This window comes from Solanum tuberosum, unplaced genomic scaffold (assembly GCF_000226075.1).
Source record: "Solanum tuberosum cultivar DM 1-3 516 R44 unplaced genomic scaffold, SolTub_3.0 scf00073, whole genome shotgun sequence".
Classification (NCBI taxonomy): Eukaryota; Viridiplantae; Streptophyta; class Magnoliopsida; order Solanales; family Solanaceae; genus Solanum; species Solanum tuberosum.
Genome location: NW_006239002.1, coordinates 655,357 through 673,528, shown reverse-complemented (window position 1 = coordinate 673,528; position 18,172 = coordinate 655,357). Strand labels below are relative to the sequence as shown.

The 18,172-nt window shown below is 33.4% G+C and overlaps 3 protein-coding genes across 3 annotated transcripts; 1 reads left to right on the top strand and 2 right to left on the bottom strand.

Annotated features, from left to right (window-relative positions):
• Nucleotides 1-291: 291 nt before the first annotated feature.
• On the bottom strand, nucleotides 292-3,372 carry LOC102603153 (PRKR-interacting protein 1). Its single transcript, XM_006346301.2, has 2 exons — nucleotides 2,868-3,372; nucleotides 292-715 (listed from the first exon to the last, which is right to left on the bottom strand). Exons 1-2 carry the CDS (start codon nucleotides 3,126-3,128, stop codon nucleotides 452-454), a joined length of 525 nt encoding a protein of 174 aa, XP_006346363.1. The 5' UTR covers nucleotides 3,129-3,372; the 3' UTR covers nucleotides 292-451.
• Nucleotides 3,373-5,658: 2,286 nt separating this feature from the next.
• On the top strand, nucleotides 5,659-13,175 carry LOC102602817 (protein unc-50 homolog). The gene is made up of 10 exons (XM_006346300.2): nucleotides 5,659-5,996; nucleotides 7,196-7,263; nucleotides 8,578-8,603; nucleotides 9,782-9,872; nucleotides 10,187-10,282; nucleotides 11,612-11,680; nucleotides 11,835-11,893; nucleotides 12,017-12,139; nucleotides 12,645-12,716; nucleotides 12,797-13,175. The coding sequence occupies exons 1-10, from the start codon at nucleotides 5,904-5,906 to the stop codon at nucleotides 12,859-12,861; spliced, it is 762 nt and encodes a 253-aa protein (XP_006346362.1). The 5' UTR covers nucleotides 5,659-5,903; the 3' UTR covers nucleotides 12,862-13,175.
• A 1,007-nt stretch (nucleotides 13,176-14,182) lies between these two features.
• Nucleotides 14,183-18,147, bottom strand: LOC102602480 (probable cinnamyl alcohol dehydrogenase 1). Its single transcript, XM_006346299.2, has 5 exons — nucleotides 17,951-18,147; nucleotides 17,687-17,800; nucleotides 16,072-16,299; nucleotides 15,327-15,766; nucleotides 14,183-14,597 (listed from the first exon to the last, which is right to left on the bottom strand). Exons 1-5 carry the CDS (start codon nucleotides 18,037-18,039, stop codon nucleotides 14,395-14,397), a joined length of 1,074 nt encoding a protein of 357 aa, XP_006346361.1. The 5' UTR covers nucleotides 18,040-18,147; the 3' UTR covers nucleotides 14,183-14,394.
• Between the last annotated feature and the right edge of the window lie 25 nt (nucleotides 18,148-18,172).

Genomic DNA, 18,172 nt, shown 5'->3' with positions numbered 1-18,172 from the left:
TGCTTCTAGAAAAGAAAGGATGCAAATTAGGTGTTGGTTTCTTAAATTGTACGCAAAAGAGAGTGATGACATTTTGTGATGTCCACCACCAACTGCCAGTGATGCGGTTCAATGATTCAACTGTAAATGATAGGATTGGGGCCTCCCAAAGACTAATATTTACCATTAATGCTGACAATGATAATGTAAGATAGTGTTAGCAGCCAAGTTTGCCCGTCCATTGACCATCTAGATTTACGATTCAAAGTTTCAAGCCCAACATATTCTAGAGGACAGTCTTTTTCAACAAAATAAGACAGAAAAGAACCGGAATTAAACATTTTCGATTTCAAAAAGCTGTTCATAAAGTTACTTATGTTACATGATGATCTCAAGTTTTCGAACTATATAGCTCCTGATCCATGCATCAGGGCAGTGCACAATAAATTTGAAGCTAGTCACCTCTCCCTCCTTAGTGGTGGTCGGAGTCAGCTTCGTCATCATCAGATGACTCTTCCCTACGGGTTTCTTCTCCACCTGCACCAGAATTACTCTTCTTCTCCTTCTTCCTCTGCTTTTTCTTCTGCCGCCTTGCGCGTTTCTTTGCTGTCCGCTCTTCCGCAGCTTTTACTTTTTCTTCTCTTCTCAAGTTGAATTCAGCAACTTCTTTCCTTCTCTGGTAGTCAACATCCATCCTTGCAAGTCTGTCTTGTTCTCTCCGTCTCATCTGCCGATACTGCAAACAATACCAAAAAAATGTTATTTCTGACACTTGGCACTGTCTACTTATTCTTTAAAACCAGATATAACCTAATCATAGTAAATCACTTCTTAGTAACACCACACACCATTCAACAGATTGAAATAAATGGCGAATAACCAAAATGCAGAAAATACCTATGATGAATTACATTTTTCAATAGACATCTTGAACAAATATAGGATGAACATTCTAGATTATGGATCCTACATATATATCACGACTAAGAAAAAGGAAGAACTTTGTCCACTTGTATGTCTTTGCAATGGTTCATATCATACAAAACATATATGCACATATAAAGAGACCTTGAATACTACTCAAGAGCATTTGAACTCAAAGCAGCACTATGAGTCACTAAAGTCAACATACGTCATAATTATGGCAGTCTACCTCAATGCACTTTGCCCATGATCTTCACTGAAAATGTTTGTCAGTAAGGACATATCTGATCCTTTTGACAATTTATATATGCAACAACAATGCAGACATTCTCTGATAAACAACAAGCACCTTATGCATCCTCAATCAGTGCACACCACCACCACCCCTAGAGTGCTATCTTATTGGCATTCCCTTTCTTTACAAAGCAAGCAATATACAAGAGATGGCTCTTCTGCTCTTTAAGTATTGCCTTTGCAATCTCTTGCTTTCTTGTGCCAATGGACCTCAACTACTTCCATCCCCATCCTACTACTTCAGCTATTGCTTTATTTATTCAAACAAACACAATCTGCAAACAGGTTCCTTGGAAGCTTTACCTATTAAAAAAGGTTCTTTGGAAACTTTTGCTCGAGAAACTAACTATATTGCCAGCCAAAGACTTATGGTTGAAAATTAAACTCGACAAGAAAAGTCAGTTAATGGGACAATAATAAAGTAGCCAGAAGACATTTCAAACCAAAGTTCTACTCCAATGTGCCACTAAACTATCAATAACGCAGAAAAAGTGATGCTGGAATTTGGAAGCATCTCTTGTGAAGCTGTCAGTGTTGAAAAACAAGTCATTGCTTCTGCGGAAAATTATGGCCCTTCTGTCCCCCATGGCTAATCTAGCAGGTCAGGCCAAGTGATTCATTCTTTCTAGTTGAAGTAGTAGGAAAGTAAGGGTAGAAGGGGGTTATGCCAAAGTGGTGAACAGGACTACTACTTTGGGCTTTTTCCTCCATAAGATTAGCCCAAAAATACGCGAACTGATGGATTATAAAGAGCACCTAGACACTCTAAGGTAGGCATAAACACCATCAGGCTATCTAAAACTAATCTAGCTTTTCATCTGAAAATTCCTAGAAAATATAGCCACCATGACAAGGAGCCCTATTATTGGATTCTATAGTATCACCTGAACATTGTAAGATACGTTTGTGTTCAGGTTGCCGAAATTCTCGAGGAGGTTTGAGTTGAACAAAATTATATCTTTACTGCTCCACAAACCAAAAATGACAACAGAAGGAAAAGGGTTTTAATACGACACTGAGTTTCTTCTTCCTGACAAGAATTAGGGACACATAGGATATTTACTCAATCACATTGCATGATAAGAACTTAAGCAAAATAAGTGAAATCTAAGAGTTTTTTATCCCTCCCTAGGAGCTTCCTCCTTTTTTTGCTACCTGCAACCTTAATGTGGGAGGTGAAGAGTGCTTACCACCTCAGCAACCCCCTCTTGTCTGCTCAATCTAAGGGTCAAACCATGTAACTGCACGATATGTTTACCTTATTGTGATTTTCAATAGATATTAGACAGGTGCAGCCTGCAAATTGCTGGTTAGGCTTAAGCAAATCATCAATTTTGAACACATTTAATCGAACACTATACATCTTGCAGGCTGCACCAAACAAAGTACTACTTATCTATTTCAATGTTTGCGACAAGAGTTACATCATTCTCAAAACCTTAAATTAACAACTACTTCTGGTGTTCTTAATCACAACACACAGAGTCTCTAAACTCAACTAATTTCCCCTCAACAGCCGTTAAACAGAATGAATTCCAACTTACCAAGCACGCTAACATGATTACATCGCAGGAAATACTCAACTGCTCGAAAAATGCAATATTTACAGTTAACCACAGAACAGAAATCAAATTAGGGCTCAACAACGAACCAGAATAGAAGAGAGGTACCTGATGAAAGTCGCCGGAGCCAGAACCAGCAGAACTTCCAGACGTATTGCTAACCCGTACAGGCACACATTCAAGTATACGCCGGAGCTTGATCTCAAGATCCTCCTCTTCAGGATTAGCTGCAGGTGGCGTGTATTCCACTAGAGCTGTGGAAGAAGAAGCCGGAGGACGAGGAGGTAGAGCAGCCACCTGCCTCTCCGACGCAGCAACAATCTGTAAATCTCCGGCTGCGACGGCCGTTGATCGACCCGACGATGACATCTTCGCGGCCCCAAGAAGAGCTTCTTACTTTCACCTTTGTACTCGGGGAAGAATAAATAGGCTATAGAGGATGTTACCTGTTGCGAACTGAGAGAACTCTTTTCTAGGGTACCGGGACTTCGCCGCCGACTATGATTGCCTGGAGCTGGAAGACGATTAACCTTTTAGGGCAATATACCCCTAAATTCCATCAGAATGCATCTCAGTAATCTAAAGTTACAGTTATAAGACCCTAGGATCCTCTTGTTTTATTAAAAGCCAAATACTACTTTTATTTGGTTTGAGGTATTATGCAATTCTAAATTTATTTATTTAGTGATGAGATAAGTTATTCAATATACATGTTAGAATAATTTATTTATTTTTATTTATAAATAACTTAATTAGAGATAATTAATCTCACAATAAATTTGTTTTGGTTAAATGACCCCTTATTTATCTAAACTCAATCGCTAACAATTTGAACACTTGAATCTTGATGTTTACCTCAAATACTTAACAAAATAAAATGTGTATTCTACTCGGGTGATACGATCAAGAGATTAATAAAAAATAATAATATATATATAACATATATATTTTTCTAAAATTAAATTATTTATTAAGTACTAACCTCACTCGAAATATCTAAAAAACGAAAGCAAATCTTAAAGGATTTTATGTTTTTGGTCTATTTCATTTTCTTGAAGGCTACACCTTAAAATCATTCTCTCATTTTTTTTACTTCTTTTTTTATTCTACTTATGTTTTTCCGAAATATAAGTTTATTGGGTTATTTATGAGTATTTGACTAATTTAGGTGCACTCCAGGATTCATTACTTTGTATGTATATCTTTCGATTCAAATTTAAGGATTAAAATTAAGAAGAAAAAACATGTTTTAAAATTCCATAATGACCCATTATAACTTGGGAAAAAATTATAAAAGTACAATTGCCTAATTTATATTGCAAAATTATTTAAAATTTATATTACAAATATGTCAAATCATAATTATTTTATTTTATTTTAAATAGATTTAAAGAATGGTTACAAAAAAATTAAAATAGAGAGGCAGGTGTAATGTTGTAACTACAAAGAAGGCGAGTGTTATAGAGCAAAATCTCGAGAAAGATCTTTAAAATTATTTCAAAACAGTAATATATAAAACTTTCATATATATTTTTACTAGAATGTTTAAAAATTTGATACACAATATACCAAATTATAAAAGGTATTTATACATTCTTTATACAAATTTATACATTATTATACAAATCCAAAAATTTATTAAACGTTGTCAGTTGATTTTTTTCGAACGACAAAATAGAATCTTCTAAAAATTAAAGGAGATGTAGATGTAGTGATGTCCTATCATTCCCAATAGGTATAGCCGTATAAGATATCACAAATCACAACATAATTTGATTGGGAAATATTTTGAAAACTAATGATAGTTTGCTCTTGAATTTTGCTATAATAATCGCATATGTAATTTGTGATTTTTCGAATGTAAGGATAAAATTTTAAAATGATTATTCTTGCATTGGATTTGTTTCATCAAGATCTATCACTTGACTTTGATTATTTTTTTTGAACGTCGAGAGGGATTGTGACTACATAACAACCATCTAGAATGTTTAAGCTTCTCCTTTGGATCAATTGAGATAAGTATTGAAAATCTTCAGTAAGTACTAAAATGTAATTTTAGGTAGAACACGAAACAAACTGTATACTCCCCGCGTCCTATTTTATATGATTTAGTTCGACTTAACATGAATTTTAAGAAATATAAAAGACTTTTAAAATTGAGAAAATTATGCATAATAGCATACATTTAGCCTATATTAGGTACTATAGGTACAATTTAAGAAAATTGTAATTTGCAGCTACATTTTTCACAATTCTAATTATTCACCTGATTTGTATAATCTATTTGATTTGTATAAATTCAGAATTTGTATAATTCGATTCCTGATTTTATAAATTCAAAATTTTATATATGCTTACCCTAGCTAGTTGTATACGATTTATGAAAAATTTATAATAAATTACTCTATTTGAATATTGACAAGCGAAATATACGAACAGAGTTTTGAAAAAAATTATAAATGTATAAATACAAAAAATTGTATGTACCTACCCTATTTATATATTCGCAAGCGAAATATAGAAAAAAACAAAAATATACAAACCATAGTCTTCATAGCAAACAAAACTATAGTTCTGGAGCGCAATTATCGAAACTATAGTTATAGAATCTTATTATGTCTATTATGTTTGTTATTTCTGAATTTTTTTCATTAAAATTAGTGATGTATATTTGTGTGACTATGAATCATTTCATCAAAGGTAAAATTAATATTTAAAGCTAAATTATTAGTAAATATAAAAAATATATTTTTAAATAGACTGAAAAGAAAAGTAAATAATACGGAGTAGTTTTTTATTTTATCCTTTTTTTTTAATAAAAGGATAATAAAAAGATAACGGTGGAGGCAAAATTAAAATTTAAGTCGGATAAATATAATTTATATAAATACAGAATACCAGAAGACAATTAGCATAGATTGCGTAGTCGGGTCACTTTTGTGTTGGGCTGGGTCATTCACCCGAACCCTTTAGCGATTTCACCTGCATTACCAGAAACAGAGCGGAAGAGAAGAGAGAGAGAGAGGACTAACAGTGTCAAACCAGACGCAGAGCTGTAAAATCCAGCGATATTTGATCCAATTGAATCAACGAAAGAAGGGAATTACAAAATTCTTGAAGAACAAGGGGGAAAAAAAGATAAAGATGTTGCCCACAACTTCAAAAGGTTTAGGTCGAACGAGCTCTCATGTCCGACCCAATTCAGTATTGCCTCAGTACCTTCGCAAAATAATCAAGGTTTTTTTTTTCATTCTTTCCATTTCAATTAACTCTCTACACATGTAGTTTGTCTGATCTTGTACAGATCAGATCCCGATCTTGGTATTCTTTTGTTTCATTTACTCGCTTTTCTTGTTCTACACTTTCAAATTGTGGTAATTCTCTGTATAATTCTCCATCAAGATTTTAGGATTTGTTAATGGATTATAATTCTGGTAATTATTGTTAATATTGGATTATCATATATTTAAAACTAAAAAAGAAAAGAAAGATGATTACACCCAAGATAGTAAAGCAACTAAAAGGGGAATACTAATGTGGAAGATTTGTTAAAATATTATATACTAAACAATTCAATACTCGAAAGAAGAAGAAGAAGATCACTGGCAAGTAACTGGTGAGAGGGTAGAGAAGGAGAACCTATTTAGTTGGCAATAAGGAGGAGTACTATTGATGAAAAGGCGGGGCTAAAATATGATCAAGGCAAAATAGAGTAAAGGGTGGAGTTAAAAAAATAAGGTTAAGGGTAAAATGATATTATTAAATAATAGTAGCTGGCCCGGACACCACAGTTATAAAAAAAGGAGATGAATTATTAAGTAATAGTAAGGGAAAATCGTGTGAAATGGGTCTTTTATTTGTTTATGTAAAAATGGATTTGACATTGCAATGCAATAATTTTTAAGCAACAAATGATAACAAACATTGTATTTAAAATAACAATACTACAGTATGAACCCACAATCCAAACTCTTGTTAGTGTGCTGGAGATTGTATTAAATGCCTGAACCCTCTTTGTAGACAATCACATTTTTCTTTATTATACCAACTAGAAATATACGAGGTAATAGTAAGATAGCCAACTTCAGTTTGCCGTCTCTTAGATTCACTGGTATCTCTGGTTTCTCTCAGTTCTACTGTCAAAATCACTCGAATGCTTCCAGTTCTCTAATTTAGACCTATTAGTTTGCAAATGTTAGAACCTCGCCCGCTGTGTATCTCCCATCATGAACTCCATATTGTTTAATTAGTGCTCCTTGATTATATGTTGGCAAATTGTAGCGAAATAATGAAGCAATTTGCTTCTTCTTTTTTTGAGAGGTAACAGCACTGAAGCAATGTGCTTGTTTTGTTAATTTCTGTTTAATTCATTTGTTCAAAAAGAGTTTTCATTTCCGGTAACTTAACTGTTTCCTCTCCTCCTTTAATGTGTGCAGTGGCAACAAATGGACATCGAATATACCTTTTGGCAAATGCTTCATCTATGCACCTCCCCTAAAGTAGTGTAAGTATCTTGTGTATCAAGTGCCATGTCCTTTTAAATTTAGTACTACAGTACAGCTATTATTTCATAGAATATTAATGAACTTGCAATATCTTGTGTTCTGTTAAGTAGTGTTAGACTATCTAGTCTATTGATCATCTTTTCTGGGGTATCAGTTAACAAGATGTGATACTGATTTCAGGACAGATGAGTAAACATTCATTTTCCTGTGAAGTGTGAACCATATCAATTTGTTATTGATCCAAAACATACTCATGTATGGATAGGCATTGCATGAGATAAGTTGATGGAGTATCCAAATAAAAAAGAAAATGAAGGAGAAAAAGAAAGAGGTATTGTAGGAGTTTTTGATGATAAAAAGAAAGCACTAAACGCCCACTGTGGGGATCAAAAAGAAACTGTAGGAGTTAAGTTGCACAGAACATTGTGCTCGTCTGTTGTGAAGGTTCTTGCAATGATCTCAAATGGATCGATGTGGGCATCAGGGAGAGAGATGCTAATAAGGGCACTGATATGATATGTGACATTTGAAAGATTTTCGTGGAGTGTTGTTAGAATAGGTGAAAGGATGGGTCAGAAATAGGTGTGATTCTGCTAGTATAAAAGCAACTGCAATGATGAGGAAGTTTTGCGGTTTAAACTTTAAACAAATAGTTATAGATAGTAAGCTTACTTCTTTTAAAGGGTTCCATTTGAGTTAATGGGGGTTGTTTGGAGAGAGACATAGGAGATCTTTTGAAGAAGTTGAATAGTAGTCTCCGCTCCCTTATTCTCGTCTGGTGAACACAAAAAAGTTCCTTCTTGTATAGATGATTGGGTAGAGTTTGAAGAGAATCATATTTTTGTAGATTCGTTACCTGTTTATGGCCATGTTTAGGAATGAAAATACATTTACTTGATTTAAAAAAAGCTCACTTCTTTTGAAGGTTTTTAGGTGCCTGTTTGTAATTTTTTTTCATTAAGATATTTTGCAAGTGTGTCGTTCTAAACATTGGTAACTTAAGTTACACTAATTGAGAATCCATTTCTTTGTTGTCATTCAACCGGTCAAACTCCAAGCTATAAAGCAGTTGACCTTAATCTTGTTTTTCCGAGGAATTAAGTATTGGGATGAGGAAAAGAATCAAAATAAAATGTGAGAGGGCTGGTGCATCTTTCACTTCTTTGTCTAATTTTCACCTTTGAATTTGGTGTTGATATGCTACAGTATAGACAGATATCAGCTCATTAATCATTATACAATGATGCTTAATTTAGTTCTGAATTACTCATTTTGTATTTGCATTTGTTTGCGGCATTGGACATTTGATTCAGATATCAGCACACAAAGTACCACAAGCGTAAGTTTCCTTCTTCTCTTCCTTTATTCTTTCGTTCATTTAATGCAATATGATTCTTTTGTATTGAAATTGAATTTGTGAATTGTTCTAGTACTGCTCAATCCTTATGGTTTCTTCTTATTCACTTTTTATATGATACTTCATCCATCCCAATTTCGCTAATATAAGCTACTTCATCCATCCCAATTTGTATGATGATTCTTATGTTGGGACTTTATTAAAAAATGATATTTTTTTATATCATTCCCTTAATAATATTGTTGTATAACTTATATAAAGAAATTAATATCTATACAACTTTCTCAAGTTTTATGAATTCAAATTCATTTAACTGGTCAAGTTTATATTTGATGTGATGTTTTCTCGTTAAACTAACTTTTGAGCTAGTACTACTGATAACTTTTTGATAAGCAAGTGAAACTTCTACTGATAAATGCAGCAAGTTGATGCATAAGAGTAGCCAGGGGCCTTACAAATCTTCAGCCCCTAGCTGTTCTTATCTGTTAGGTAGCTAATGTAATAAACTATCAACATCAAATCCCTTTTGTAGCTTGTGGCTAGTATTATTAGTATTTACTTCTATTACCCTCTGTTTGTTACATAAGTCGAACTAATATCCTATGCTTCGTGGTCAAATCTCATAAAATGGGACAAAGGGGGTAATATAACTATGATACTTCCTTAGTGTCAAAGCGGTAATACTACTTTCATCTGTATTGGTTTTCCTATGACATCTACAAATATATATTTGAGAAACGCCAACATAAAATCGCGCCACACTTTTCTAAATCCTTGGAGCTGGTCAAAGGGACCATTTAAATTAGGAATGCGAGAGTTATATCTAGAAAAAAACCTCTAATCTGGTGCACATGGTTTGAACTTTGTCTTTTGATGTCTTTGAAGCAAAAGTTGATGAGTGTTAAAAATAAATTGAATTTTCAACTTTGATTACAGTTCCACCATTTTTGGATCTATTGATATGTTAAAGTGTAAATGTTCTCATTGTTATGTTTTGCAACTTGACACTAGCGCACAAGTCTGGGTGACTTGAATATTCATTCGCTGTTGTGTTGATCTCCTACTTAAGTACTGTGTCTGGTTGCAAAGTAGTTTTTTTACTGGAGTTCTACTGTTCATCTAAAGTTGGCCTCTTGTTGTTTTCTTTTTTTCTCTTTTAGAAACAAAGAACCAGTGGGCACGCGATGATCCTGCATTTATTGTCATATGTACTCTTCTGTTGGTGATTGCTACTTTAGCATACTGTGCTGCGTACGTTTCCTATACTCTTCTACTTATTTTGGTCTAAGATCACAGATTGGTAAACTCAATCACTTCCCTTGAGAATTGTCCTTTGCCTTATCAAGAGAATATTTTATGATGTCATAGATTGAATCAAGTTAATTATGGTGTGGAGGTCCAACATTTCCGTTTTAGTGTACTAATATCATCGATGTGTGCTATTATTGAGCTCAATTTATAATGTAAATGCGCCCAGTTAGATATTGACTTCTTTGTATTCTTATTTGCTTATGTTCTTCTTGATACTGAATCATGTTGCAATCTTTATCTTTCATCCGTTTCAGGTATGATCATAGTGCAGGACATGCTGTTTTTGTAGTTATCTCAGTATTGCTTTTTCATTTTATACTCACCGGAGCTACTTTGGCAACATGTTGCTGGTAAGGGCTATTATTGTTTGGATATTCAATACAACCCCATCATAGTTCCCTTTCTGTTAAACTTAGATTAATCTTGATGTAATTTGTAAAAAGTTCTCATTTTTTATGGGACCGATAAGCTTTCAATCAGTGTCTCAATTAGTTGATTGAACTTGCAATCAGATCTCTGTGGGAAACTATAGAAAGGAATCAGAAATTTCTCGTATTCCAAACAGTGGAATTCTCACTTTGTCTGGTTAATTCCGTTAAAAAAAACTGTGGAATTCTCACTATTCAGTATATAAAATAAAGAGGTGATCAGTTTCTTCTAGAGAATATAGAGAGGGTCACCTGATCATCACTCTACAACTACATGCTACTTTTGTTATCTCTAGCTTTGCTTGACTAAACTAGAAACTCATTGCAAAAGAGTGCTACCTTAATTTTAGAGAAGGTACAACGAAGATCTTCTACCCTGGATTTTAGTTGATGATCTATGTTGCTCGGACTTTTCAAAATTCCACCAGCTGCGTGTCGGATCCTCCAAAAGTAGTGCATTTTTGGACGATCTTCCATGGGTGTGGCAGCATATTTGGAGAGTGCGAGCAGCATAGTTGATAATTCAAAATCAACAATTATTAGCACCTGGAACAATCCCTCCTAGGATTATGCCACTCCCTCCATTCCACTTCGTTTGGTACTACTTCCTTATTAGTCCGTACCAAAGGGAATGTCACATGTCCATATTCCCTTAATATTTATAACCACACAATTGTTATGACATGTTTAAGACCATAAGTTTCATAAGTCGTATAGCCACAAACTATTACGGCATATGAAGTAGGTTTTATAAAAGTTTTCATTTCTTTCTTAAATCTTGTGTCAAGTGAAACTATGTCAAACAAAGTGGTACGGAGTGAGTACATTTTATTTCCTGTACTAACTGATAAGTAGCTTTGTGGACATTTTCTGTTAAAATTCTTTATATTCCAAATCTTACATGTATCATGACATTCTCATGTAAACATTCTGTAGAGTATAACCTATGCATGGAAAAAGGAAAAAAAGATAGCAGAAGAGTAAACAAATGAGAAAGTGAACGACATCATGTTTTTCTTTGTTTAGTTAGGGTGGCAAAAAATAAAGAAATGGAAAATTGTTTGATTTCCCCTTTTGTTGATTAAAATTTTGGGGCCATCAAGAAAAATATTTGCCTCATCTTCTTTCTTCTTTCTCAACAAATATGAACTTCCCTCTGTTTCTCTTTTCAAGTTTTCCATATTTATGGTGAAAGCATAAATCTTTCATTGTATCATGACAGCATAGTCTTATCAACCATTGTCCTTGCAGGTTCCTAACCAACAATTACCTTCGAGAGGAAGCTCCAAGCAGTCATGCCGTGGAACAGCGGGTAGAATGGTAAGTTCAGAACCTTTCCATATCAAACTTCATATTCTTTATTCTGTCTACTTCTTTCTCCTCATGCTGAATTTTGAAACTCGATATCTAGGGTTAGTAATTCACTTTTATTTATAAACTCTCTTACTTACACACTTTCTTGTCTCTCATGAAGGCTGTATGCATTTGATGTCCACTGCAACTCTTTCTTCCCTATGTTTGTTTTGCTTTATGGTAAGTAAGGACAGTGCTAAGATGAAATGTGCTGTTTGCGCATCTTCAGACTCAGTATATTGATGGCTACTGTTGGTTTCTGTTTTTATTTGATAAAGACTGATGGCTTTCTTTTTGTGGCAGTCATACATTATTTTCTCTCCCCGCTTTTGGTAGCTCATGGTTTCATTCCTGTTTTGCTGTCAAATTTGCTCTTCATGGTCGCAGCTTCCTACTATCATTACCTCAACTTTTTAGGTTATGATGGTAAGATGAATACCATATCCTAAGATAATTTACCCTTTTTAATTTCGTGAAAATTCAAAATGATGGTAAGATGAATTCCATGTCCTAAGATAATTTACCCTTTTTAATTTTGTGGAGTCTTAACTTTTATGGGAACAGTTGAGATTTATTTGTATCAGCATATATCTTCCTGGCTATTCTGTGCAGAGATTTCCTGTGGCTAAAATTTGTTGACTACCTCTGTACATAAATTATAGTGATGAATTTTCTTGCTCCATGATTGGTGTGTTCAAATTCAATCATTTCTGATCTGAGATGTCCAAATTAAATAAGTCATTAATTGTGACTGATGGCTAGTGCTGTATTAGTTGGAATCAAACGTGTTTCATCCCTAGGTATAGTAAGCATGGTCTTAAAAAACTATTGTGAAACTTATAGAGAATTCCGCTTAATGCATGACCGTGTGCTGGTTTCCATCTACGTTAACTAATCGATATGGATGATGAACTTATTTCCCCCCATGCAGTATTACCCTTTTTGGAGAGGACAACATTCTTCCTATATCCAATTGGCATTGTCATCGTCCTTTCACCCATCTGTAAGTACTTATATTTATTCATGATCTAGTTGTCTTCATATTTGGGTAATACGGTAACAATTTTTGTTTGTTGCTTATAGTTATTTTGATTGGCTTCAATCCATCAAGACACTTCATGAATATCTACTTCAGCAGAGTGTTATGAACACACGCTAACACTGGATGAGAACATGTTAGGATGAAAGACGCCTTTCAGACAACTCGTGAATAGGAAGGACATTATTGAAATCTCATTTGCAGAGGCTTTAATTGTTAATGTGATTGGGAAACGCTTGTTTAGTATCTCTGGTTAGGTAATTTTGATGTTATGAATGAGAAATATATCTGACGGGAACCTTATTTGTACTTCAACTATAAAACTTCACTCGATGAGTTCATTTAATGTAAAGATTTTATTTCTTATTTGTTGAATCATAGAAGTGACTGTAGCATTGCTCATGAATTACAGTTCTGCAGTTATAACATTTATGTGTTGAATCATAGAGGTGACTGTATCAAGTTTTTTTTGCTGCAGAGCATAAATTTATGTGCAACTGTTCATGAAATGTTAAGACTTACTTGATTCTTAGCAAATAATACGATGACTGGTCATTGGCATCTTAGAAAGTTCTTTTTATGAACTTTATGAGAGATCAACCTGGCACTCAGGGGCGGACCCACATGGTTCCAGGGGTTTCAACCCCTTCGGCATTGTATATATAAGGTAAATTTTCTGAAAAGTTACATTGTATATATAACGTAAATTTTCTATATTTATGTAGATATATTAATTTTTGAACCTACTCATGGACAAGAAAAAAACTAACGCTCAGTGGCAGGTCTTCTTAAAGTTAACTTTTGCATCTGAAGTTTGAATCCCGGCGTGAGCATTTATTTTTTTTAGCTTTCTTTTTATTTAGTCTCAGTTCCTAATTTTTTCGTTTAAAAAAAAAAAAAAAGTGCTAAAACTATGGATTTGAACCCAAAAAATTCAAGGTCCCATTTCTAAAGGCTAAATAACTTTTCACTTCCTAAATTCCTATTTTTCGAATCCCCTGAGTGAAAATCCTGAATCGACCCGTAGTTCTATATAATATATTTTATGTGTATTATATATATAACTTTTGGTGTTTTAATTTGTTTGTCTTGTTTTAACTTGATACGAAGTTTAAGAAAGTAACTAAAAGTGCATAAACAGTAGTATTATTTTGTGAGGGCATAAACAGTAGTATAAAATTCCAATCGTTTAAAGACGAACATAGGGCTGACATTTGTTATAATGCTTCTAGTATTTCCTTGTTTGACTTGGTCAAGCTGATATAAGACATTTTCCGAATAATTACATGAAAGGACTCTATGGAAAATTTTAATTCCGTCACTGATAAGAATATAAACATTGTTGTACTCTGTGGTCACGAGAAGAGGAAGTCGTTTTCACGTACCAAACAATATGTGGTTGGTATATTTCAAAATCAACACCAACATCAAAAATAAAGTCTGACACTTATATTGCTTTAAGGAAGAAAACAAAGTACAGAACTGCAACATTCAATCACCAAACACGATAATACAGGTACAATTTAAAATTAACAAAATACAAGTACAAATTAAAGAAAACAAACGATGACAATATCAAAGTTGAGTATTTCAATTTTTCTCTTCATATTACAGCCCAATTACATTTATTTTTGGTATGTGATTACTGGTCAAGCTTGCTTCCGGCAACATCCACTACAAATCTGTACCTCACATCATTTTTCTCCAACCTTTCCATTGCAGTGTTGATATAATCCATTTTCACCATTTCAATTTGAGAAGTAACACCTTTTTCTTTGCAAAAATGTAGCACTTCCTCTGTTTCCTTCATGCTACCAATAAAACTTCCAGTGATGCTCTTTCTCCCTAATAACAATTAAGAATTTAAGTTATACATATTTGATAGTATAAAAATTGCAGAGACCGGCCTCAGCTAAACTCAGTAACTTTAATTCAGATTCTATATTTGTTGTAAGAAAATTGACGTCATTAACTTGTTGCCACATGTGATTGCACACTTTTAGAAGTTTTCATAGTATATATAAAGAATTACTCCATATAATTGTAAATCTATTTAAGATGGTGCAGAAAAATCCATAAACTATTATTGCATAACAACTTTAAATAATAATAGAAGGTTCTATTAAAGTACTGTTAAACTAATCCATTAGCTTTAATACGTGTATGGTTAGTGTTGTTAATGTTGTCTATTATTGTGGACATGGTTCCTTAAAGACATAAAATCCTATTAAGCATATAATAATTTTGTCCTAATCCTTCTCATTATTTGCCGCAAAAGTAGACAATATCATAACTTAGCATGTTTCAATAAATTTTGATTTTCTTTGACTAAATGACCACTCTTCCAATTCCTTTGTTCTATCTTTTGTCACATATTGACAAATCCTACATGAAAAAAATTCAAAGTTTCATAATTCAATTATATTTTGATAAATAGAAAGGAAAACGCCGTGTTAGAAAAATTCATCCTACTTAATACGTTACGACACTTAATTAATACACAAATCAATATATGTTGACTTGTTGTAGCGTTGAAAAAGTATATTGTCAGCGTAAATAAGTTAAATGACTTACCTAGCATAACCATTGGTGAGACAAATTGCAAGGGGGTGTTGATAACTCCCATCAAGATTAACTTGCCATCCACTTTAAGCAAAGAGAGATAAGGTTCAAGAGGATGATTAACAGGGACAGTGTCAATAATATAGTCAAGTGAATCAGCAGCTTCTTGCATTTTCACATTGTCTGAACTAACAAGATAATCATCAGCTCCTAGGTGGTCCAATGCCTCTTGTCTTTTCTTATCTGAAGAACTAATGACAGTAACATGATGTCCCATTGCCTTTGCTATTTTTACTCCCATGTGTCCAACTCCTCCAAGTCCCAAAATTCCACCTCTTAGTCCACTTTGGTTAAAACCAAAATGGTTCAATGGACTGTACACTGTCACACCAGCACATAATAGTGGTGCTGCTTGTTCTGGTGCCATACCATCTGGAATCTTCACCACAAATCTATATACACGGCAAAAAGAATCATTTCAGTATTAATACTTTTTATAGTGTCGATGTATATAACTAGGTTACTAGTTTCACTATGATAAGCATTTCCTGAAAAACAAAGTCATAGGTTCAAGGCTAGATTAACTACTTCCATAAACCGTTTACTGGTACAAATAACATACAAAAAAATGTTTATAATAATTAACTTATGATAACATAAGTAAAAAACTTCATTTGTTAGGCGAATTAATAGATGTTTTTACTCTGTCAGAATATAGAAGTTAAACTATTCTATATGTAGGTGGGGGTAGGCTTACTTTTGTTCAACAACCATGAAATTAGCAAAACCACCTTGGGTTGGCTTGCCATCAGTGTAGACATCATTGCAATTCCATATCTTCTTAGCACAATATTGCTCAATGTCTTGCTGGCAAGGCCTGCAAGTCTTGCAACATCCAACAAGCAATCCAACTCCAACTATATCCCCCACTTTGAATTTTGTTACCTCTGGCCCTACCTCCACTACTTCTCCAACAACTTCATGTCTACATCAAATTTCATCACCACCACAAAATTAAAAAAATATTATAAAGGGATAAGGATCAAAATAGACAATGATATTGTCACCAACAACTTTACTTTGTCATCTAGGACATGTAAAAATCATTTACATAAATGATTACTTGTATTCGTTTAATTACAGTGTAAGTTAAGTTACTAGCTAACTTCTCTTTTTATTGTTTTAGGTGGTATCAGTATATAGAAGTTAAACTCGTAGGTATATATTGTATTATGCGGTTTTATATAGAAAACGAGTGATTGATGCCATGAAAGTAACGTTGGCTTTGTTCGATTCGTATTTGTGTGATGGAAGGAAGAAACAGACTAGGCATTTGGAATAATCAACCAAATCCCAACCACGAATGGTTTTAGCACAAGGACCACTTAATTTTGTTGATTTATTTTCATGGCTAAGAATTAATGTATACTATGAAAATCTAAGTTCAATAAATAACTACATTAACTATATGCTTTTTTTTCCACCTCAAACTACCATTCCTTTGGGAGTATCAAGAAAACTGAAAAATTGACATCAATCAAAGATCCATAGGGTTACAATTTTGTTGTTGAAAAACAGCATAATTGACTAAAAGCCTGTTTAGATTGACTTAAAAAAAAGTAGCTTTTACGTCAAAAATTAAAATTCAAACTTAGATGACTTTTAAGTCAAAAAATAAAAAGTAAGGGAGACCTACTTTTGGTTTTTAACTTATTTTAAGTCATTTTTAACATTGCCAAACATTTCCCAACTTATTTTAAGTCATTTTTTTGACTTATTTTAAGATATTTTTATATTTGTCAAACACATCCAAAAGTCAAAAACCGACTTAAAAACAGATTTAACCAATCCAAACACCCTCTAAGTAATCAAATTGTCCTCCACTCCCATGGGATCCACAGTGGTCTCCACTTACTTATTGAGGAGCTACATAGGTGAAGGAGTATTCTACTATTTTTTCCATTAAATACTTATAATGCGCAAATAAAGTAAAAATCCTTGATAAGACAGTAGCTTTTACTATAGTGATTAGTGGCAACAACTTTACATCTTAGTCCAATGCTCCCTATCACTTGTCTAATAGCAATTCAATACTAGGCATATATGTAACATTGTGATGAAAAGACTAGTACTTTCTTTTTATCCTTAATCAAAAGTTTCAGCTAATTTAAGTCTGAGTATGAAGTCGCCTTTGTGAAAGAATACTTTACCTCAATATGAAATTTTCTGACAAGAATTCAAATTTAGTCTACCACAATACGAATATCGTGTGGGACACCAAAACAAGAAAGGCATATGTGTGCAAATTCACAACATAACAAGTGTAGATACTGGAAAAAGCAGGGGAAACAGAGAAGCGAAAGAGAAATTACCCAGGAACCATAGGGTAATTGGACATGCCAAGATCATTTTTAACCTGGTGAAGATCACTGTGACAAAGTCCACAGTACAAAATTTTGACTTGCACATCATCAGGCCCTGTGTTTCTGCACATCATTTTTTTTTTAATTGAAAAAAAATCATAAATAATCATAAAATTTACTAAATTGTTACTATATAACAACAAACAAAAATTACTAGACTCGATCGACTATATAAATCTTCACTGTCTATATTCGCAAATGTAATTTACATACCTTAGAGTGTAGGTATAAGGTGAAAGTACACCAGAAGGATCTCTTGCAGCCCAGCCAATAGCTGTTTTCTCAACTTCCAAACTACCCATAGTTATCTAGAATTATTTTTTAAAAAAAAAAGAGACTGTAGAAAACAGGAGAACAGTTCAAAGGGAAAGGAGAAATAAAAGAGTTGTGAGCTACTATTTTGGTTCATACCACCACATATATATATATATATAT